The sequence below is a fragment of the Propithecus coquereli genome, unplaced genomic scaffold (assembly GCF_000956105.1).
Source record: "Propithecus coquereli isolate 6110/MARCELLA unplaced genomic scaffold, Pcoq_1.0 Scaffold266, whole genome shotgun sequence".
Lineage (NCBI taxonomy): Eukaryota > Metazoa > Chordata > Mammalia > Primates > Indriidae > Propithecus > Propithecus coquereli.
This window is the reverse complement of record NW_012148241.1, coordinates 472,616-496,861: the sequence shown is the minus strand read 5'-3', so window position 1 is coordinate 496,861 and position 24,246 is coordinate 472,616. Positions and strand designations below refer to the sequence as shown.

The 24,246-nt window shown below is 34.8% G+C and overlaps 1 protein-coding gene across 1 annotated transcript in view; it reads left to right on the top strand.

Annotated features, from left to right (window-relative positions):
* Positions 1-24,246, top strand: part of LOC105812823 (roundabout homolog 2-like) — a 742,657-nt gene that overhangs the window by 484,566 nt on the left and 233,845 nt on the right. The window contains exons 2-3 of the mRNA XM_012647378.1: positions 15,195-15,352; positions 18,725-18,845. Of these exons, the coding sequence (XP_012502832.1) occupies positions 15,195-15,352; positions 18,725-18,845 (279 nt within the window). The remainder of the gene's footprint in view (positions 1-15,194; positions 15,353-18,724; positions 18,846-24,246) is intronic.

The window sequence follows — 24,246 nt, the reverse complement described above, 5'->3', positions numbered from 1 at the left end:
GTTATTCTATCTCGGGCAGGACGAATTGACTGTAGGAAGGACAGGAGGAAAAATAAGAGTGTTGAGTCAAATCAACTGTAGCATACCCTGAGAGACGTTGGTGACTCAGACAAAGTGACAGGAGTGGAAGTAAAGAAAACTTCTGGATAAATTTCACAGTCGTTGAACCTTTTTAATGGTTAGGATGGCATGTGTGTGTCCATGTGTTACAGAAATAGAGGAAAAATAATAATTCCTTGAAAATTTTGTAATATGACCATGTACAAAGACAGGAAAGATTGAGGAGATAAACACTTGCGTGACAAAAATCAAGAGATCAGTTTTAAGTTCCAGTTACTTCTAGATATTGAAATGGCAGTGTCGATGCAAGATTGAAGTTCTAGGGGAACTCAGGGCTGGAGGTATGCATTCTGGGGCCATCAGCACGGAAGCAGAACTGGCAGAGGTTAACAAAGAAGACTATGTGATTGGGGACACTCCATTATAAGTATTAATATTAACTATTTTCTAAGAACAGGAAGCTTTTGGCAAAGTAGAAGAATGAGTAGTGGCTAGCGGGAAGAAAATTAACAGATAAAAAACACATTTAAATTAGATATAGTTTATGTAGTGCTTTAATGGTAACGATTTCACCATGTAGGATTGAGGGGAGTAATAAAAAAAACCTCTAGGAATTTTCTACATATTAACCCTCAGCAAATATTCATCAAGCACTTACTATAACCAAGGTACTATGGAAGAGAAACATGGAGTAATTACATGTACATTAGAGATAATAAGTAATATTTAATTTCTAATTTAATATACATTGACACCTGACTCTTCACTCTTACAAGGTATTGACATATTATCTAGTAAAGGCAATTAATCATAATATTTCATTAAGCCATCCACTGTTGTATGGAAATCCTACTCTACAAAAATATTATAAATATTGAATGTTAAATAAAGGCTATATTAATATATTTTAGTATTATTTAAAATGATTTTCTACCTATAATAACCACTATCTCTCATATGACCACATTTCTAATTGAAGAAGGAAAAAAAAAATAACCAGAATGCTACAGTAACAAAATTATTTTTACAAAACACATTTTTAATTATTGGGATACTTAATTTTTGAGAACTATTAAAAATATATACAGTGAACATTTTTATTATGCAAATGAATTCAGTTTTGAAAACAATTAAATGATAATAAAGCATTCTTTTTTCTTTACATCATATTACAGTAATGAAGCTGTTACCTCTCAGCACGCATTTTAATGAGTTTTAACTAACACTTTAATGAGCTGACATTATCATAAGCCCAAAAATTAGACAAAATTGAATTTACTGGTATCGGGAAAGGTTCACCAGAAGTTAATTATATTGTTTAATATAGAATATAATACATTTTATGATAAACCATCACCTACCATCCTATAGGAAAAATTATACTTTAACAGGTTGAATAATGCATTACACTTAAACTGTTCATATATGTATACTTCACCTCACTTTTAAAATAAAAAAATTAGTGAAGTTTTTGTTTTTATGTATTCAAACCATATGAAACATAAAAGGCATAAGCACGTCAAAGAAAACAAATCCCAATTTTTATTCCATTAAAAGAGTGTATTTTTATATTTCCCCTAAAGAAAACTCAATGAAGAAACTTTATTTGGTGATGTTTTTATTTTTTAAAGAAGAAACCATCTATAGTGTTCTTGATTCATGTATTTGAAATGTAATTATAGACTCACAACTTATAATTTGAAAGAGATAAAGAACTTTCCATAAATAAATGATGTTTTGGCTTTTATAGAGTGTATGTCGATAGCTATAAATTTCTCTCAACTAAAACAGTTACCAATATTCCTTCCTTTGGAGCCTTCTTTATTCTAATGAGACACTTGTGACATAAGTCTAAATCAAAAAGTCGTGATCTTATGCACCTTTTTATCTCTTGTGCCTAGCTCATAGTAGGCTTTCAGTTAATGTTAAATGAAGAGACTGTCTCATCACGAAAGCTAATGAATTTTTATTCTATCTTAGAAAAGAACTAATTTGTCGAATTATATATTTGGATCACGCTTGAGGTCAGGCTTACCAGCATCCTACAGATACTATATTGGCATTTATATTTCCAAGCACCGGTGTTCTATAACATTACAGTTTATGTAACTCAATGACTCTTGTAAGGAACCGCATTTTCATACTGTCTTCACAACTCTTTGTGTTGAATCCAGTTGGGACAGATAGTATAATCTGAAAACACTCTTCGTCAATATACTTATTTCTATATTGAATTTATACACTGTTAAATATACCTATTAATCAGTAATTAATACATTTAATTTGAAAGTCAAGAAGTGTAGAGTAGATGCAGTGAAGTCTTCCTTTTCCATTCTTCACTTTTCGGTTTTGTTTTGTTTTTTTCTTTTGCAAAGCTGTTTGTTACTATTAGTTTCTTGTGTGTCCTTCCAGAGTCTGTTTTATGTACATGCAAGCACATTCCAGCATGTTTCTTTTTGCAATTAATTGAAGCATACCATGCATATTTCTAACCCAGCTCGGAAACTTGCTCCTCTAAAAAGCCTTCCTTGTGAAAATAATGTTTCCCTCCTGTGTACCTTATAGAATTTAAAATGTACTTGTCCCCTGATACTTGACATATTTATCTTTCAGATTGTGGTTTTTGAGTTAGATGTACAAAATTCCCTAAATCTCCTTGGCACCCTGAGGGGAAAATCTCTCCTTGAAATATCTTGTACTCCCAAAGTGTGTTATATAGCACCTGGAACCAACAAAATGTACTGTACATACTTGCTGAATACAAAAAAAGAATGAAAAATAAAACTCTTCAGTTACGCCGCAAGAAGTAGTTACAACTAGAACTGGCTGAACAGTGAAAAACAAACATCTAAGTTATTTGGTATCAGTTAAACAGAGCAAAATTAAAGGTCATATTAAAATTACCTTCCAAAAATGAAATTGAAAAAACTTACCCAGCAAAACTTACACTTTTTGATTGGTAAGATCGTGAATATTTTCTTGACCTATTAATACTTTATAACATAAGTAAATACTTTATAACATAAAGTATTACCTCTAAATATATTTGATTTAGGATTATATTATTATATATAAATTCCAAGTCCACTAATACTTATTTATAATAATTATCTCTATTAGCAATTGCATAGTAATTAACTGACTCTCAATAGCTTAAAGTTTGAGATATTTTATATATAGAATAGGGTTATTGAAGATTATTAACTATTTGACAGTCAAAGGTATTAAAAATTGACATCCGTTAAACTCATTTAAGATCAGATGCAAAAACACAATTGCAAGGTCCTTGTTTATTGCACTACTGCTAGTTCCTAATGACAGTAACTTCATTTGTGAAGTGCTTCCTTTACCTCTCATTGTGCTTTGTAAAGATCACTTCGTTTGTTCTTTATAACAATCCAAAGACATAGGCTTTACTATCCTCATTTTACAGATGAAGATAGTGAGGCTCAAAATGACTCAGGGACTTGTAGAAAATTATCTAGATCTAGATAATAAAAGTAGCAGAACTGAGGCCCAAACCCAGGCCATCTAACTAAGCCCATTATCTTTACCACAGGCTATGTTGCCTCCAAGTTAAACAGTAGTAGCTCCATAAACAGTTGTCGAATGGGTGTTCCTGTCCCTGAAAGGAACTTGGCATATGGTGGAGAGGGATTAGAGTGCATTCCACAAATGGAGAACAAACTGTGCGGAGGCCCTAAGATGGAAATGAACATGTTATGTTTCAGGACCTGAAGAAAGGCCTGAACGAGTGTGAGTTGAGTGTTATGATTGAGGGGACAAAGATGAGGCTATAGAGATTTTTTTTTAGACACTAGACCACATAGAGTTACAGAGTGAAGAAGGTGAACATCGAGCCTGGATTTCCTGGAACCATCCTGGCATAATTACTAATAGTATTTCCTTTTAATTCCAAAAGTGTCTAATTTGGAAGAAAAAATATATATTTATCCAATTCATACATAGTGTTGAAGATTTTTGATTTCAGAAAGAAGGAATAAATTTCTCCCCTTGACACTTGGGATATTTCATGGGAAGTGAGAAGTCTTTTAGTTTGTACTTCATACCCAGCACGTTTATCAATGGAGAGTATCCTCAGTGATTGGTTATCCAATGATATTAAAATATATTGAAGTTATCGTTCAGAAAGGCTTACTAAACAAAGGTCTTCCTGTTAAGTAAACATAGGGGACAAGTGTCAAGGGCAGCAGTAAACGTGTGCTTTAGACACCATTCAATCAGTATATGTAATGTCTGATTTTTTTGAAATCTACTAATTTATTTTGAAAATCATCCTTTTTGACAACTTCGGATTTTTCTTTCATTGGTATGTTTTAGACAATTTGCCTTACATTCAGAACAATAACAATTTGTTCATCAAGAATACCAAAAAAGCAAGTTTTTTTCTAATTTTACTATTTGCAGACAGTTTTTAGAGGGAGTAAAGTGAAATGGTTAATCTTTGGTGCATGAAAATGGTCAAAATTAGGAATTAAGATAATTTGTGACTATTAATAATGTGGCATTATGAATTGCTTTGATTAGTTCAAAATAAAGGAGGTTTGGTAGACTTTCTGGTAAATCTTGCTCAAATTTTGGTACCATTCCAGGTAGAGAAACTTAAGCAATCACATGCAAGTAGGTAGTTATCTTTATGTGAGGAGTTGGTTCCTCTCCAATCAAGAAGGAAGTAGCTATGTCTGTTTATTTTTTATCTCCAAGCATTTTGAGATTCAAAGTGTAGTAAGTCCTTAGGCTAGGAACAACCCAGTGAATAAAAATACAGCCAGAGACTCAGACAGCAATTTTATTTATTTCCTTATTGCTGAGTATATACTCTATGGATGGCTAAGGTTGGCTCCAGTACATATCAAAAAAAGAGGGATTTTTTTTTAAAATCTTCATTCTTAAGAGGACTTTTTTCTACTTTCACATAAGATATGAAGTTTTGATTAAAACATATGTGAGTTTTTAAATATTTAAATACTTTTGGTAAAAATACATAATTAATTTTTATCATAAGAACTCAGCGTTCTACCTTAAATATATTCAATATTTGTTGTGTGGTATCAGTTTGTTTTCATAGAGTATATGGAAAGGCGGGGGGGTGGACTTAACATCAAGACTATAAGAAACTGTGTTTTTCATAGGTAAACAAAAATTGTCAAGCACATTGTTTTCTAATCACTGTCAATTTAAATTTGGTCTTTAGGATATTTGCATTTATAAAAAGTGCTTGGATATGCTTCTTGCTTTCTCTTCTATTGCTTAGCTGTCAAAAGATGGTGATGCTTTTGAAGATTTATGGTAGATGGGTAATGAGATTGCTGAATGTTAACTACTGCATTCAGAATTCATTTGGTGGCAAAAGAAAAGAAGGTTACTGGGTCTTTGGCATAGAGTAGAAAAGTGATAGAGCTTTTTTTTAATCAGCCAAGTTAAAAATAAATATGATACATTCTGAATTAGAAAACATTTCAAGCTTCTTGTCATGTAGTAATCAAATAGAATACTTCCTGAAGAATATAGGATGTCAAATTACATCTATTTTAGCAAAATTCATGACAGTGTAGAGTAATACTCATATTTTGTGATGTGGACTTATGCAAATTTTGATATTGGATGGCTAAGACTAAAAAATATAAAGGCATGTGGATATAATTTTTTATTAATTTCAACATTCAAATACAGTCTAATGCAGTTAGGCTTCCATCTATGTTCCCATGCAAAAGCGGAAATAAACAGTATACCTTCAAATTACTCCTTTCTGAATTTATGGATTATGGTAGGATTCATGTGGACACTCTCTATAGGACTTCCAGTAGTTATCGTTACAAAATGTGTTGTTAAAATAGGTGAAATGATAGAAATTGTGAATTAGCAGAATCGGGTTGAAAGCCCGTAGATGCAATTATAATATATGTCCCCTTTATTCAGAGTTTTGTCGAGTTTCACGTAGAGGGAAAAAAAGATAAAGTAACAGTAGTTTCGAAGTAACTGGCATTCTTGACAAGGAAGGTTGACCTTGACCTTCTTCTTCTTCCAACCCTCATTTCATCAGCAGGGGTGAGATTACTTTGAGACCCTGCCAATAGGTAATAAATAACACATAAATTCCAGGACACCCTTGCACTGTAGGGTGCCCTAATGTGTAATAATCCTTAGACTATTGAGTTTATAACTCATGACATCTGGCAGTTACTTGGCGTTGTAATTCATGTTGATCATGCACATCAGAACACACTATGGGAGAGAAATATCTGAAAAAAAAATAATGCATTGATACCAGGAGAAGTTGGAATGACAGAAAATGCGGCTGAGACTGTGTACCTCTGTGAAATGTGCAACGTCGGAACGCTGTAAGAGCTAATGTCTTCAGATAAGGACTAACAAGGTGGGAGGAGAGTGGTAATCTATTGGGATCCAGAATAAAGAAGCACATTAATATTTACTTGATAGCACTCTTTATTTCCTTTATTCAAATTGACAGATATAGCTATAGAGCAGTAATGAATTCTGAAGTTTGAATTTAAATATAGACTTAGGTATACTTTTAATTTAAATGTACACTTAACCATAATGAATTTTAATTTTGTATAAATGTGTATAAATGGCATTTGATCCTCTCAATTTTTTGTTTTCTTCAGCCTAAAAGTGAAGACTAAATGAGGAGGGATGGGGGGGAGTTGGAGGAAAATGAGAAGCAGTGGGCAAAGGAGGCATTCTGCAAAGTACCTGTAACAAGCCTTCCTGGTACCTGGCAGCTTAACTGCTTTGGCCGAAGACTCAAGGCCCATGGGACATGAAGGAGACTAAAAAGCTAGAAGCAGACAGATGGTTATTTTTAATCATCCCCTATAAATGTAAATCCTATAAAATGAGTGTGCTTGCTTGCTTATCTATCTATCTATCTATCTAGCAGTCATCAAACCCAGATATACTAGACAGTATTATATGCTTGAAATAATCTGGTATTTCTCCTGTTACAATCTTAAGAAACACTATATAATGGTATTTTTTTTAAAATTAAGCTAGCCTGTTTAGTTATAAATTTTACTTTTAATTTATTATATCTTCTAATGTCCAGAATCATAGTTATTGCTTTGACCAAGACTGGAATTTGTCTGAAATGGGCAGATGCTGAGAGGCAGGTGGTTGGGGAACACGGCATGCTTTAGGAGCATGGTGAGGTAGGTTTTGTTCTGCAGTAGAGAAAGGCATTTCCTTGAACAAGTTTAGGTTAATATCAGCATTTCTGGACACCATATTCCTCCACACATATTATATTTGTACACAGTCCCTAACTTGATCTTGCTCCTTTGAGCTTTCTGTGATTTTGGAGACAACAGTCGCACATGGACAATTTTGTGGGCAATGGCTCTTTAAGGGAAAAAAAGAGGAACTGATTAAACATTAATTAGCCTCAATTCACAACTTCCTTGCAAGCTAATGGATAGGGTATGCAGATCCCTGTCAAATATCAGATGCTAGGCTTTGCCAAAAATAGGACTTCCAAGTGTGGAAGGTATGCCAACTGCTGGCTATTTAACTGCAAACCAAAGGAAATGATTGCCAGAGACAGGCCTGGAGTCTGCCGTGGTCAGATGTCACCAGTTTGCCGTGCCACATGTGATCCAAGAGTTTATGAATGATCTCAACACTTGGTCCCCAAGGAGAACATATGCATTACAGAGGTTATGGATACAAATTACAGAGAGCACGATGTTTCCATGCAATTTCTAAGAATCCTTCAGCAAGTTTTAAACATTAATGGAAAACATTAAGGAAGACTTGGCACTCTTAGCAGGACTTCAAATTATATTGTGGGTGAGGACAGAACAGGGCTAAAAAAAGGATTCAAGAATAAAGGCTTGGCTAAGAAACTCAGAGCTGGCCATTCCTCTTGTGTGAATTATGTGTTTGTGTGTTTTATTCCCTGCAGAATACCAGGCTTCACAAAATGCTATGACTTGAAAATGAACAAGTCACAGGGCATTCTTGTTTGTTCAATATGCTCCAATTCATACCACTGGTTTATCTGGATCATTTGCTGAGTGAATTTGCTTGTACAGAGAGTCTTAGTGGAGGTGGGGGAGTGAGAGCGTCTCATTTTGGAATTGTCAGCATGAGGCAGGGGTGCCAGAGTGTCAGCTTGCACAGCGGTAGCAGGATGTCTCCCCACTGAGATATTTCTTTCCCATTCCCCTTCTGTGCAAAAAGAAACCGCTTATAACTTATCCCCAAAATATCATATCTTATTGTCTGTTTAGCTGGTGGCTATTGGCTGTTTAGCTGGTGTCCATTCTGACCATATTTTGTTTGATTGTACCAAATGTAGTAGTTTCTTGTGAATGACGATTCCTTTTTAGTTTTATTCAGTCTTTTAGTCATTAGAACTTTAGAAAAATATGGAATTATGCCATGTCAGTGGGGAGCTTTCAGTTGAAAAGGGAAACAATTTAAATCAGCTTAAATATGAAAGAGAACATATCTAGACAGTCCAGAATTAGCAATCTTCGGAATTGATTTGTCCAGCCATGTCACCAAGAACCCGATTTTTCATGCTGAAGTGTGTGGAGCCTCAGTTTCATCCTGAGGCCAGAGCTCCCCCTGGGGTCACAGCATAGCTGCCAACAACAGCCACTTAGTCCAGAAAGATACAAGGTACTTTCCTCTTGTATAGAGTGGAAGTCTTGAGCTTTATGCTGGTTGGAATTATACCGAATCATCCCCTATGGTTGTAGGTGGTCATGCTGGTAGTGGTGTTGGTAGGATTAGGGAAATAATCTGTACCGGTTGACCATCACTTTTTTTCTTTTAGTCTATTGTAATATCTGCTCTAATATATTATAATTTGTGCTGCCAGTTTTGTTGGTTGCACATAAATTTGTTGTTTCCTCGAGTGATTTATGACCTTCTTGAATGGTTTTCTTTTATTTTACAGATATATGAACATGTAGGTAGGAAAGTCAAGTACTCTATTGCTTAAATTCAACCAACTTAAATTGTTCTTTATAAATGATGTTATCAAATCAAATTATAACATTTTGGTCTATTTTATACAATAAGAAAACACTGCAATGCACATCTCAAGGAGAAGTGTGTCAATTCAATCAACCAATCAAGAATACTTGATTAACTCTTCTGATACCCTTTGAAATGGGAGCCTTTTGGAGGGTTCCCTCATCCAGGTTAAGTATATAAAGAAAGACTTTTTAGATGAGTGAGTCTGAAACTAACACTGAAGGAAAAGTATGTATTTCAGAAATAAATAAGCAAAAGTAAGGGAACAAAGGGAGAACTGGGATATATTTTCTGGCAGAAAGGCCATCATATGCTGATGTACAATGATAATTATACGTTCCTCTATATGCTTAGGGCACGGGGTTGCAGAAATGTCTGCAATGAGCCTGGAGATATAAGCAGGGACCGGATTCTAAACATTGGAAATCATATTAAAAAGAGAATTTTATTTTAAGAGCCATTAAAAAGTGTTAAAAAAGGGAACTGACATGATCACATTTGCATTTTAGAAACTCTTAATAGCTATAATGGTGGGTTTGAAAGAGAAATCAGAGAAAAAGGTCAAATAGTATATTCTTACAGTAATTCAAGAAAGCTATAAGTATGTTCTGAAGTAGGGCAGTGGAGATAGGATAAATAGAAGCAGATGGTATTGAAATCAGTGTAGCATAATGATTGTGTGTAGATTCTAGTGTCAGACACACTGGGTTCAAACCCTCTACTTATCTAACACAATAGACAAGTTTCACTTGACCTATTCCACATCCATGATGCCACCTTTGGCATATAGTATGTACTCACTAAATTTTAGCTATGATCATAAAACAGATATTTTAAAATGGAGAGATAAAAGTGTCTTTATTTGTGCCTGCTAACTGATCCAAGAAAAGCAAGTTCTTTCAAAAAAAAAATCTTACTGAAAACCAGCACACAATTTTATTATATTTTCTACATACATGAATAAAGCCTCCTAAGTATCCTTCTAAATATCATGGTTTACTAAAATTTTGTATTTATGAACTAAAATATATATCATATAAGCAACTGCTTAGGACTAGAGTTCAGTTTCCTCCTGAGACGCCTGGGTGTCACTGTGCCACAGGGCTCCATCAGTCGCATGCACAGACTGAGACAAACCTCTCTGCAAGGGAGCCTTGTGTTCAGTGTTGTTTGATTGCCTATGGCTTCCACTGCTTCTCTCTCTCACAATTCCTTCACTACCTTTCTCATAACCGATTTAGTTTGTTGTGGGTGGTTTTCATCCAATGATGTCTACAGATTTTTTTTTTTTACCAATAATATTTTTAGGTTTTCCTTTTCTAATAACTTTACTTGGAAAGCCTGTGCACGGTGTGGTTTAGCAATGTATCTTTCAGAAGTCCATTAATTATGCAGTCTCACCTCATCGTCATTGCTAATTTGTTTTAATAAACTAAGATGGGAATGTCTGAGTAGTAATTTGCCTAGACAGAGGTTAAAAGTAAAAAGGCCTGAGAACTACTGATTGAGGATGCAATAGAGAGGGAGGACTCAGGGAGGGAAAGAATGTGGGGTTGTGAGGAACCAGAAGTCAAATATTTAAGCTCTAAAAATCACAAATGGATGTAAAGCTTTTTTTAGGGTACTATATAAGTTACCTAATGCTTCATAACAAATGACCACAAAATTTAGTGGTGACTTGGGTCCTCAAGGGTTGTTGGACTGAGGGCCTCAGTTTCTTGCTGGCTGTTGACTGAAGCTGCCCGCATATCCTTGCCAAGTGGGCCTGTCTACAGGCAACAAGGCAATCTGCATGAGCAGAGGAAGTGCACGGGAAGAGAGTGAGTGTAGAGAAGTCCAAACTTTCCTTCTGAAGTTTTGATAACTGAGTCTGCTGCAATAAACCAACAGTAGGCAGATTAATAGGAGAAAAGCATGCATATTTAAGACATGCACATATGCACCAGAGCCACACAAAATATGAGACTCAGAAAGGGCCAGATGATTGAAGCTTAAATATCCTTTTCGTAGGGGAGTTGGAAGTGGGGGATGAAGGAAATTGTAGAGGAAGAGTAAATGATTTTCAGAGAAGATCAATGGTCCTGAAGAACAGTTCCTCTGGGCTCTGGGTGTGGTGTCAACTCCAGTACCGCACCAATTTCCCTTGGTCAGTGAGATATCTGGACAAGGAATTCACAACAACTGAACATCTTCTGGAACACTGGACCTTTAGGTATATAGGGGAACTTCAGAGAAAGCCCTTCTCTGCATTTGCTGCTCCCAGGTGCTCTCAGTTTGAAGTCCAAAGTGGCATATTTTGATGTATCTTTTTCTGAGCCCCAAGTAGAGGCAGAGACAGCAAGCCAAAAACATGAAAGTCACTGTCTTTTATAACCTAATCTCAGAGGTGACATCCTATGACTTTGTAATACTCTGTTCATTAAAGGCAAGTCACTAGGTCCAGGTCACACTCAGGGGGAGGGGCTCGCACAAGGGCGTAAGTAGCCGGAGCCAGTGACCAGTGGCGATCATAGGCAAGGGCCTACCACAGGCAGCGTCACGCCATAGCCAGTTCACAGGACGGTGCTGAGCACATTGCAGTGTTTAATATGAACTTGCAGTATCGAATCAATTGTCAGCAATCTCTATGTCACATGCAACCATATTGCATCAAACACCCTAGTAAATTCAGAATGGTCTGATCTTCCAGAATAACTTCATAAATCATGGTGTGTGTCAATGTAAAAAAAAATATGAAAATATAAACCAGATTGTATTACGACTAGCTGAGTGAACTCTCATTTGTGTTTTCCATCTTCATATATAGAAATGAATACCTGGGTTCTAGCCATTTAGATATATCCTTTTCCCCCTAGATGTTTGAAACTTTGTTTTCTAAACTTAGATCTGCAAACTAGTACTATATCAAAGTGCATCTTTATAACCTTGATTTTTTAATTTATTTTTTATATTTAATTTTTAATTGACAGATAATTATAATATTATATATTTATGGGATACAATGGACACCTGTTAGAGGGGCTACTATCAAAAAATAAAAGATAACAAGTATTGGGTGGGTGTGGAGTAAAGAGAGCCCTCATGCCTTAGTGGAAATGTAAATTAATACAGCCATGAAGGAAAACAGTACATCTTTTTTCTTTAAAGTATAACTTACTGCTACCCACTCAGTTTTTGCCATTTTAACTGTATTCTTTTCAGTTCTTCAGGTTTATTTTTCTTCATCATATTTAAAGACTGTTTGGGGGAATTAGGTAACACACATATGGTTGTATGTTCTTGCTTTGGCTTACTTGTCAAGCCACGTTTTAAAATATAGTTCTCAGCTCTCTTTAGTATAGGGGAATAAGGGGAAATATATATATACACACAGGGGAAATATATATATACACACAAACATGGACTCATTTTAGAATTGGAATTTGCTTTGCTTTTCTGCATTTGCAAGACCGTCTTAGTTCTCTCCCTTGAACTCATATGGATCCTTCACGTTGACTAACACTTCCTATTCCTTATCAGCTGCGACAAAGCACAGGGTACAATCCAAGACAGAAATGAATACTTAGCACAGAAATGGGACCTGATAAATATGATTTCATTTTATTTTGCCTACATTTACGAATGGATATACAGACCTCAGGAACATAAACATATATTAGAACATATATATCCTCCTTTAAAATTTGAAAAGAATAAAAATGACTTTACTCTTTTTCCTAAAAAATAAGTTCTATGTTTTCTGTGCTAGAATCTTCTGAAAAACATCTCTTTCTCTTGAAAATTTTATTTGAGAATGAGAGAAAAAACATTTTATTACCCTGAAGACTTAGGGTAAAAGAAGTGGTATCACTAATCACAAATGGATTAACTGAGTACTATACAAACCCCAAAGAGCATATTACAAGTTGAAGAGGATACAGTACCAATTATACCATTATCTCACCCTACTCTCTGGGTGAATAGTCTGAAAGCCTAAAATTACAGTTGATGTTAAATTTCTTGGCTTCATTTGCAAATTGGAGTCATTTTCTTTTTTTGTGTGAATGCCATAAACACATGTTTTATTGTTTAAGAGTAGCAGTCTTTATAGTTTGTTATGATATTTTTCTCCTTTTTGTCCCTCATGTCAAAGGGCCTTTAAGAAAAAAAAAATTGGATTGTTGCAAATTGGTGTAACATTGTGTTTCTGAGTGATTTGCAATGGTCTTAAGTACCATTTGTGCTGAGTCTTTTTGACATGTCATTTGTTGGGAGACCAGTTCTGGAGAAGGTCCTTCAACTGGCCAGATGTGCCATTTTGGAACAGATTGAGGGCCTGCCAAAACACCATTTGTTGCCAATACCGGATATTGTAGGGGTGCTCATCACCCTGTTACCATATTTTTGCACTTCTTAACATTGCATAAATAAGCAGCTGTTCTGTATTTAGAATATAAATGAGTCACCAGCTTGCTCTCCCTGGAGGTTTTACCTGCAAGAGGGAACCACAGTGTTAACTCCTTCTCATCACTTGCGTGAATGTCACACTTAACTGCACACTTCCTTCAGCTCACTCAGAAGCAAATCCTTATGCATATAAATCACACCGTTCTTGCCAGTTAGACAAGGAGACCAAAAATGTGCAGTTCACAGTGCGAAAATGGAACACATTTCCTTAGCAGTGAAAACACTAAATTAATCAGCTTATAAACTGAGAGTGAACAATTTGTGCTGAATTCTTTCCTACCACTCTTCAATAAGAGTCAAGGTTCTCTAATCTCATAAAGGGCCGTGACTTCATTAAGATGGAAAACTGTGTTAAAGGATGTGTTGCAAGAGACAAGAAAAAAAAAGCCCTAAAATTCACCCAGTTGTCTCCCTGGAGCTATTTGGAAGACAGGGATTTTTATTTCTTTGGAGAATGACAATTAACCTAGAGACTTGGCACAACAAAGGAGCAGAGTGCTGAAGTGGGTCTCATTACAGGACACGGAAGGCAGTTGGTTTGACCTAATCCCCATTTGCAGCACGTGATATACATAACAGGCTAGCACAAGCTGCCTAATGTTGATTTCAAACAGCTTGATGTGTGTGTGTGCGTGTGTGTGTGTGTGTATGTGTGTGTGTGTGTGTGTAGGTTTGTTTTGCCCCTGAGTACTTTGGAACTAAACTTGTCTGTGTTGGAATGTCAAAGAGTAAGAAAAGTGAAGGTAACTAGGAAAAGCAGAGGCAGCTGTGGTATATGGTACATTTGCTGATCTCAACTACTTTTGTGAATGTTGCCATGGTCCTTATTTACCAAATAAAACCCAGCATTCTGTAATCTGATAGGACCGTGCCACTTCTCCAGGCTTTTGATTTTGCCAGCAGCAGAGAAGCACAGGCAGATAGATAGGTGACATTTGGAGAGCCAGGCATGCCAGATTTTTGGTAGTTACTACGGAGGTCCAACCTGCTGTTCTCCTTAATGAAAGGAGGGGAAATTCAGACTGGCAAAACTGCTACTAGAGATATCTCTGCCCTGAATGTCACGCTGCCCAGATGTCGCTCGGCAGGTGGAGATGCAGAGAGAATGAAAATGTAGCCCTGTGTATGTGGGTGCTAGTGCGTTACAAGGGTGAACAATGAGTCTGTCTTCTGAAGTGTAATGAAAACAATGTGGACCGTGTCCATGTTCATGTCATGAGAAAGGACTTTCTCAAAGAGTTCCACCCCTCTTCCCCTCATAGACCGACAGCATGCATGCTCGCAAACCACGTGCATATGCGTATATGATTTTCTTTGTAGAAAATATAATTGTGCTACATAAAGAGTTCTGTACTTTGCTTTTTTTATTAAATCTCAGAACTATATGATGACTATTTCTCTTCTTATTTTCCTTAGACTTATTTTTTAAATCAGATTTTTGAGCAAAGGTACACGATCATTTAGTCAAACATTCCCATTTCCCTGTTGATGAACATTTAGGTTGTCCTAGAATATTTTAAGATGAATATGGCTATGTTCTCAGTAAAGATCCAGGCAATTTTTGTTAGAACAAAGTAAGCAGGACTTGAAGTTAACTTTAGTAACAAAAAACTAAAGTGACCTTCATTGAATTTTCTTTTGCTATAATTATTTTTCCTCAGTGTTACGAGATGACTTCCGGCAAAACCCCACAGATGTTGTGGTGGCAGCTGGAGAGCCTGCAATCCTGGAGTGCCAACCTCCCCGGGGACACCCAGAACCTACCATCTACTGGAAGAAAGACAAAGTTCGAATTGATGACAAGGAAGAAAGAATAAGTGTGAGTTAAATTAAAATGATAGCCTAGAGAGATTGAAGACTTAAGTCTTAAAACATATGTATTTTATTCTTTAATTTATTGTTAACAAAATTGTATCTCAATGCTATTACAATGTACATTGCATTGAAAACACTTAAAAACAAAAACTTTGGGATGAGGCTACAAACAGACAAAAATTATATGCATCGAATGTATGTGAGATATTAATAATTGCACCAATCTGAATATGGAAATGCTATCTTTGCAGTACACTATTAATGTCTTAGGTCTTTTTTAAGGTCTCCAAAATCTTCTATTGATCATGAAGTACATCAGTGTTAAAGTGTAAATGATATCCATAAGCCATAATAACTACATCTAATTTTGCACTATTTTCAAAATTATCAGAGGAAATAATTTAAAGTGATGAACATCTTAAACACTTTTTCCAGTTTTCTAATCAGATAATATTTATAACAGAAAATTTTATGCATGAATTAATTTCATAGTAAATTTAATAGATATGAAATAAAATTTAAAAAATGACCGATTCTGCATGTTAATCATGTAGAAAAATAGTCTGTTTTCAAAGAAAATTGGTGATCACGTTCATTAGTTGACTAAGATTTGAAATGAAATATCCAGAAACAGGGGAATGACATCATTTTATTTTTTCAGAGGATCCACACATTGGTATGTGAAGTATCTTAGGAAGAAGCAGGCCGCTGAAATAATATATATAATACCTCCACCTTCTGATGTTTAGTAGTTTAATTTTTATATTCAGTACAATAACTGAGGGCGAATGTATTTTATTGAAGAAAATGTCTCATTTGACTGAATAAATGTGCTATTTCAATCAAAAGTTTATATGATCTTGTATCCATTATTTCAAAGATAGGTATATTATAAATGAAGAATTTTCTTGTGTGCGTATTGTGATTACAACATAAAACAGAACTAGATAGGCGATGTAAGATATGACAACATATATTTATATGTTTCTGGTGTAGGGGCAAAGAGAATTTTTCCCTTCATCCTCTGAAAGTTCAAGTCTTTAAGTCTGCAGAAATAAACTCACAATAGATTAATGGAAGAAAAAGCAAACACATTTATTAATGTGCAAGCACATGGGAGTCATGCAAAATATGAAACTCAAAGAAGAGCCAGATGGTTGAAGCTTAATTACCCTCTTCATAGGGGAGAGGGAAATGGGGAATGTTGGCAAGTTTAGAAGAAGAGTGAATGATTTTCAGGGGACATGAATGGGACCAAAGAGCAGACAACAGCCAGGAACAAAGTTCCTCCGAGCTCTGGGAGAGGTGGTGACAAGTTATGGGAAGGTGAGGGGCGGAACGGCACTGCAAACAAAGGTGGTCTTATTATGTAGATAAAGTCTCTTAGAAGAATAGATGGAAAGTCTGTCCAGCAAGCATGTTAGTGACCTTTAGTTTCTTCTTTGGTGATTAATCTTTCCTCGTTAATGAGATTTCAGACAGGGGATTTAAGGCAATTGTTTTTCTTTTGGAAGAATTTCCCTCAGTCAGATAAGGAAACTTCAGAGAAAGTCCCTCTCTGTGCTTTGGGGGTGAGAAACAAAGGAATGTCAGAGAGACATTGATTTTGAGGCAGCTTCTAAGGCCTTCCAGTTTTCATTAATTCAAAGTGCTCAGAATGCCAAAGCACCATAGTTTTGGGTATCGTTTCTCTGAGCCCCAACACCAGCTTGATTGTCAACATAGTGATATCTGCATTGCCAAGGAGAGTTTGGTTCCCAGTCGTCTGTGCTTGAGCACCAAATTTATGAAAATGTGCTTCTGGTGATGGAGTAAAATCTATGTTCAAGGATTTCTAGTTCACGTTTGTAGCATTTAGATTTTGCTTTGCAACAAGCCACCCCTAAATATAATGACTTATAATAAACGTTTTATTTAGACTCTGATTCTGTGGGAAAGTTGATAGTTGTGCTCTGAGCCAGCTTGGCTGGTCTTTGCTAGACTTTTTCATCCTTCTGTAGCCTGTTTAAAGGTGTACTGACTAAATAATCTAGGATGAACTTATCCACATGTCTGGAAATTGGCTGGTGCTCTACTCAGCATCTTAGTTTTCTTCCTCATGGCTTTTTCTTTTCTAGCAGGCTAGCTCAGGCTGATTCCCATTATGACCTCAGGGTTCCAACTGGAGAAAGAAAAGACAAGACCCAAAGCATAAGTACCTTTCTTCTGGCGAAATGTTGCTTTAGTTTCATTTGTTAAGTCATATTGCCACCCTCAGCTTTGAAAGGAGGAGAAATGGCCTCCATGGCCATTTTTATAACCTATTATTCCAGCCTGCTGGATATAATTGAGAACAGGCTGATGTTCTTCTGCTCTAATGTAAAAAAAAAGTTGAAAAGTCCCTTTTTATCACATGACAAGATTTAAAGTTTGAAACATCCCTGATGGAAACCAACCTACGTGATTTGTGTTTGCCTATGAAATTAAAATATAATGGAGGAAACCGGCATGTTCTTATCTGGTATCTCTTTGGGAACACTCAATCATTATAAAGTTAAGATTATTTGAATTTAAATGAATAAAATTTAAAAACCTGGGAAAGAAACTATGAGTGATGGCATTTACTAAAAACCTAACTCTGCTTCAATAATGTCCTCTTTGGCAAATAGATAGTTTAATATTATTGCATTTGTTTATTCCATCAATAAAGAATTCTCATGTAAGAAATCTTTAGGAGAACCTATTAGATGCCAATGATTTGTACCAACTCACACTCATTATTTTACAAATTTTTTTGTCTAACCCACCCTCCTTACTAAAAATTATCTTTTAATTACAATTAAGACGAGACAAAGATGATTACTACTAACTATTGAAATGTAAGCTCCAGGAAGGCAAAGATTTTTACTATTTTGTTTACCACTGCATCCCAGGTACCCAGAACACTGCCCAGCCCTTATAGATAATCAAAAATTACTTCTTGAATCCTTCTGAGTCGGCTAGATTTTAATACATTATTCAAAACAGATGTCTATTTTTTTCTTCCTGCTGACAAAGGACAATAGCAATTCATTCAACAGAATCTCAGTGTGAGGACTAACAACTAGGATTTAATGAAGGGAAGTCACAAAACTCAACATAGGAGCAGGCAAAAGAAAAGAAGTCTGCCTTAAAGAAGAATTCTCTAAGAAGGGACTATGGAGACATATATTGAGGGCGAATGCAAGAAAAAAATAGCACACAGGGAGATGCCCAAATAACGGGAAGGATTTGTGTGATAGATACTCAGCTATTTTCTTTCGAAAAGAAAATGTGCTTAATAATTCAAAATTGTTTATTAATACTTTTTTTTCCTGTTTCTTTTTCTTTCCCTTTTATTTTTGTTTCATTTTAACAGATCCGTGGTGGAAAACTGATGATCTCCAATACTAGAAAAAGTGATGCAGGGATGTACACCTGTGTTGGCACGAACATGGTGGGAGAGAGAGACAGTGATCCAGCAGAGCTGACTGTCTTTGGTAAAACTCTCTTTTAAATTACTCATTGTTATTTATAACCACTTTTCCTTTGCTTTTGAATATTGTTATTAACACTAAAAACGAGGCCATACATGGACAGTTACTCATGACTTGTGATAAGCAGTGATAGATTAGAATTGTCTTGTTTTCTGCCTTTCTGATAAAAATCTTTGATGTGAAGAAAACCATTTTGGAAACATTAATTTATCTACTTTATTCATATATTTATAGGATTTTGCCTTTCATCAAAATGTAAAAAAACAGTTCTTTCTCAAAGTCCATGTGAGATATTACATCTGTCTAAAGTTAGCCACTCATTCCACTATGATGCCTTTGTCAGGGATCTGTTATGTGCAAAACAGGATAAGGTTTTATAGAGAGTGTAGTGTAAAAAATTTGTTTTCCAATTTTAAAATTTCAAAGTGAGGTATTTATAGTTTTAGCACGTGATAGAAAGACTGTCTATCTATATACACATATAAAATTAAAGAGTAAAAAAAGACCCATAAATAAACTATTTTGTTATGATATTCATCTTACTTCAACTTTAAGAACTAAAGGACTCTTTAGCTGGAGCAATTCAGTTGCAAGGTAAAAAAACTGTATCGCAGAAATTGTGTAGAATGCATTAAGAAGGAGAAAATTGGGGACAGCAAAGATGGCTAAATAAATAAAAGTGTAATTACTGGGCAATTGGAGAAGATTGAAAGAGAAATAAAATGACAGAAAATTGGGGAAAATGAATCTTAAAGATGCTGAAGATGTAATATTCCTCTAGAATACCTTGAAGTCCCATTCAAGTTTCTGTATGGACACACATACACACATATATATACATGTGTAAGTATGTATATGTATGTACATATATATACATATCTTAAAAGATTTCACTATTGCAGATATTATGTGATTTTTTTAAGGTACATGAGATCATTGTGATTTTAAATTATTTTTCTGTGCCAGTAAAAATAATTCTCTACTTACATGCACAATAAGATCCCTATTTCTGGTCATTACTCTAGGACACACCCAAGGGTAGCACCAAAGTCCTACATAGGTCCCTAAAGAAGACTCTTTTGCAGTTTGGGTGCTGTCATCCCATTGTGTAAGGAGAATGCCAGGATGGAAAGCGCCGTATTATGATTTCCATTACATTTCGAGAGCTAAGGTTGTGCTTTATGAATATGTACCAGAGTGCAGGCCACTCTTTTCAATCACTCTGAGTACTGAGTAATCTCTGGGAATACTCCCTGTGGATAATAAGCACTTGAAGTCCCAAACGACAAAGCCAGGAGAAATCCCATAATTCATTAAAGAAATTGAACAGTAAAAATAAAAATGTTCAAAGTATACATGTAAATTTCTACCCTGCAGAGCTCAGACAAGTGTCAGTTTGCCCCTAAATTTCATGCAGTCATCTATGAGTCTCAACATGTGCTCCATTCTGTAATGAATAAAATACAGTTTTGCCTGGTAAGATATGAAATTAGTGGTCACTAAACATTAGCATTGAAAGCCCACAAGTACAGCTCTTCTATTTAAAGAAGCACTCATTGCTATTTTTCTGTAACTACCAAAAGCTTTGGAATAGAAAAAAAGTAGCATTACTGCAGTATAGACTGCCTTCAGAAGGAAATTGAAAGGGTTTAAAGTCATTACCCAAGCAATTAGACTTACCAGTAATGAGACTGTGTTATGAAATATTTACCCTACTTTCCCTAAAGACATGATGAGAACTACTGGGGATCCCTAAACATGTCAAGAGTTATGGGAGAACTTCTAAATTATTTTGAAAATACCTATCAACCAAAGAGATTGAATTTGTCTAGAGGCAGTTACTCTGGAAGAATAGATTTAGGAAGCAGAGAAATGTTTATGTGATGGTGTAAACTAGTCAGAACTGACCTGAGGGGTTGTAAGTATAATATTAAGTTGAGGGAAAAACTAAAATTCCATTATTGATAAGAAAACAACATCCAAACCCAGAAGAAAAACAGAAGTGATGGCCCAAATCAAGGATGTGACAAGTATTGCCTGAGATATCCTTTCTATACCTTGATTTTCCATTCTTAGAGAACATAAAATAAAGTGTGACATTTATAGTGAGGCCTTCTTTATTTTATTTTTTGTGCTGTTACATCCAGTGCATGTTTTCTAATAACTCCTTTATATTTCATCATTGTTAGATAGTATCATTTCCAACCCAATGTTTATAAAAGAAGAACCGATTACGTTTCTACCTCTTTCCATTTTATTTTCACAGAATAGCAATTCTACTTTAATAAATCTGGCTACTATAACCATTTTGTAGCTACAGAAGGTTTTAAAATGTGCCTTGTAACTCAATCTTTACTGTAAGATATGTTGTACAGAAAAAGTAATTGATGATATTTAATTGTTCAAGAAATATAATTCACTTATAAATGGCAAGAAAATTAATGAAAGGAGTAAAGGTTCTTTTCCAATACAATAAGCATCTACTTTCTGAGTCACATTCCTGGGGAAAAAATGTACTCAATTTTTCCAATATTTTCATTATTTAGTAAATAGGCTTGGACTTCGAAGTTTCATAATTTGAAAATTCAACTTATGTTTTAAAAATGTGCCCTTCTAACAAAGACATGATCAGTAGAAACTAATTTTCAAAAAGTTACTTTGTCACACCCTATGAATTATATATTCTCTTTGATGTTCTGCAATATTTTATGGCCATGAAATAACATCCCATTTAAGTGGGCAGTGTCAAATATAAAAATTAGACGTAGGTATCATAGTCTAAAATGGCACTAAAATCCGTGGCACAGTCTAAATGTTTTCATGAAGAACACATCCTAGTAATTTACATATGTTAAGTACTAAAGATCCTGAAGGCAGAGAAACTAAAACTGAAGTACACAATTAAATTTCTAATGAGTACATTTCAGATGTCTAATATTTGAAATTTAACTGTTTTTTTTAAATAACCAAAAAAGTTACACAGATTTTCTCAAATTATTTTTAAATGTTTATCAAAGTAACACATGAAAACAGAGTTTATATGAAACATTTGTAATGTTTAAGTATCACAAAATTTAAAATGAAATACAGAAATATCTTGCCCCACACCTCCCCCAACCCACACACACAACACACACACACACTCTCACCTCATGTGTCCTGCCTGTGCACAAATTTCTCACCTTTAATTTTCCTGCAAGTCTGTTTTATCTTTTTCTTTTGGGACTTATTTCCATATTTCTGAATAGGTACTTATTCTGCTAATTACTTATATATCAATTTTATACATTATTTGACTTTGTATTTTGAAAGTTAATGATTTGGCCCACTTATATGCCCTTCAACACCTTCTTATCTCACTTTCTCTTCTTTTTATCCTTCCAGTATACTAACTGTAGAAACATAGGTTATATTGATATTTGGAGTTTGAATTATTATAACCATGTAAATGTTGTGAACTATGAGCTGAGTGTTATCATGACTACATTTCTTTTCTGGCGCTATTTTTGTTCTTTGAATTAATAATAAATCCATTTTTCCCGTTTTACTTATGTTTTTCTGAACCTCTCATGAATTCTTGAAATCTATAACAGAAGTTTTTAAATCTTCTAAAATCTATTCTATATTTTTATTAATTATAATTAATTATAATTATATTTATATAATTATAATTATATCTATATAATTAATTTAATTAATTAATTTGATTTTTTTAAAGACAGGGTCTTGATCTGTCACCCAGGCTGAAGTGCAGTGGCCCAAACGTTGCTCTCCACAGCCTCAAACTCCTGGGCTCAGGAGATCCACCACTTTAGCCTCTTGAGTATATATAAAATTTATTTTTTATACTTTAGCTGTTAAGTTTCCCCTCACTATAGCCTTCCTGGAAACTTCAGGCCTCCTGTCCAATCTGGCTGGGTAGATGTTGTTTAGGTCTGTCCCATAAATTGTTTATATCTTTCTTTACTCCGATGCTGGCTTTGTTTTCTACATCTTATATTTGTTTTTTTCTTGGTTACCCACTCTATTCATAAGTGATTCTCAACTGCTTTCTCCTTGACTAGAGCCTGGAGCAGATTTCAAACTAAAATGCCTTTATTCTATCCAGAATTTTAATAGAAATCAGTTTAGAATTATGTTTTAGTTATAGATTCAAGTTTAAAAAAATATTGCTCAGAATATTCAATATCATGCAGCTTCCAATGCTACTCTTGAAAATCTTCTATGATTATGATTCCTATGTCTTTATATGTGATAAATTTTCTTTTCTTTCCCTCTCTTCCCAAACGTTCAGTACTATCTCTTTAGCTCAGTGTTCTGAAATGTTTCAATACTACGTGCTGGTTTTACACTTTTTTCTTTCCTCGAATTGATGAGCAATCTCAATCTGAAAACTCTCAACCAAAACAATTCAATGACATTTTCTCTCTATTTTCTCTATTACTTTTCTCTGTCAAACATTATTCATTAGTTAGATATTCAACTTTCTAGTTCTTTCTTTTCTCTAATTATTCCTTATTTATACCATCTTGTTCTTGTTTCATGGGTGTTATACCTTCCCTTATGTGACAGAATTTTAACAACAGGTTTTTTTAAATTTCAAATTATTACAAAAGTACAAACATTTTTGCTTACATTTCCTGATTTTGTTATGTAAGAGTCGAGGATATAAGTGTGTCCATTATCCAGATAGTGTTCATTGTACCCATTAGGTAGGTTTTTACCCATTCCATCCTAACCCCTCCCCTGTTTGATTTCCACTGAGTTTTACTTCCCTCTGTGCACATATGTGCTCTTTGGTTAGTTTCGGTTTAATAGAAAGTACATATGGTGTTTGTTTTTTGATTTATTAGATTCTTCACTTAGAATAGTGGTCTCCACTTCCATCCAAATTGTTGAAAAAGACCTTAATTTATCTTTCTTCATGGCACAGTAGTATTCCATGGTATACGTATACCACATTTTATTAATTCACTCATGAACTGATGGGCACTTGGGTTGATTCCCCATCTTTGCAATTGTGAATTTTGCTGCAATAAACATTCGACTACAGGTGTCTTTTGATAAAATGACTTCTTTTCCTTTGGGTAAATATCCAGTAGTGGGATTGCTGAATCAAATGGTAGGTCTACTTTTAGTTCTTTGAGGAATCTCCGTACTGTTTTCAATAGAGGTTATATTAATTTGCAGTCCTACAAACAGTGTACAAATGTTCCCCTCTCTCTGCATCCACACCAACATCTATTGTTTTTGGACTTTTTAATAAAAGTCATTCTAACCAGGGAAATGTGCTCTCTCATTGTGATTTGCATGTCCTGATAATTAGTGACATTGAGCATTCATTTTTAATTTGTTTGTTGCCCATTTATCTATCTTCTTTTGAAAAGTTTTTTTTTTTTTTTTT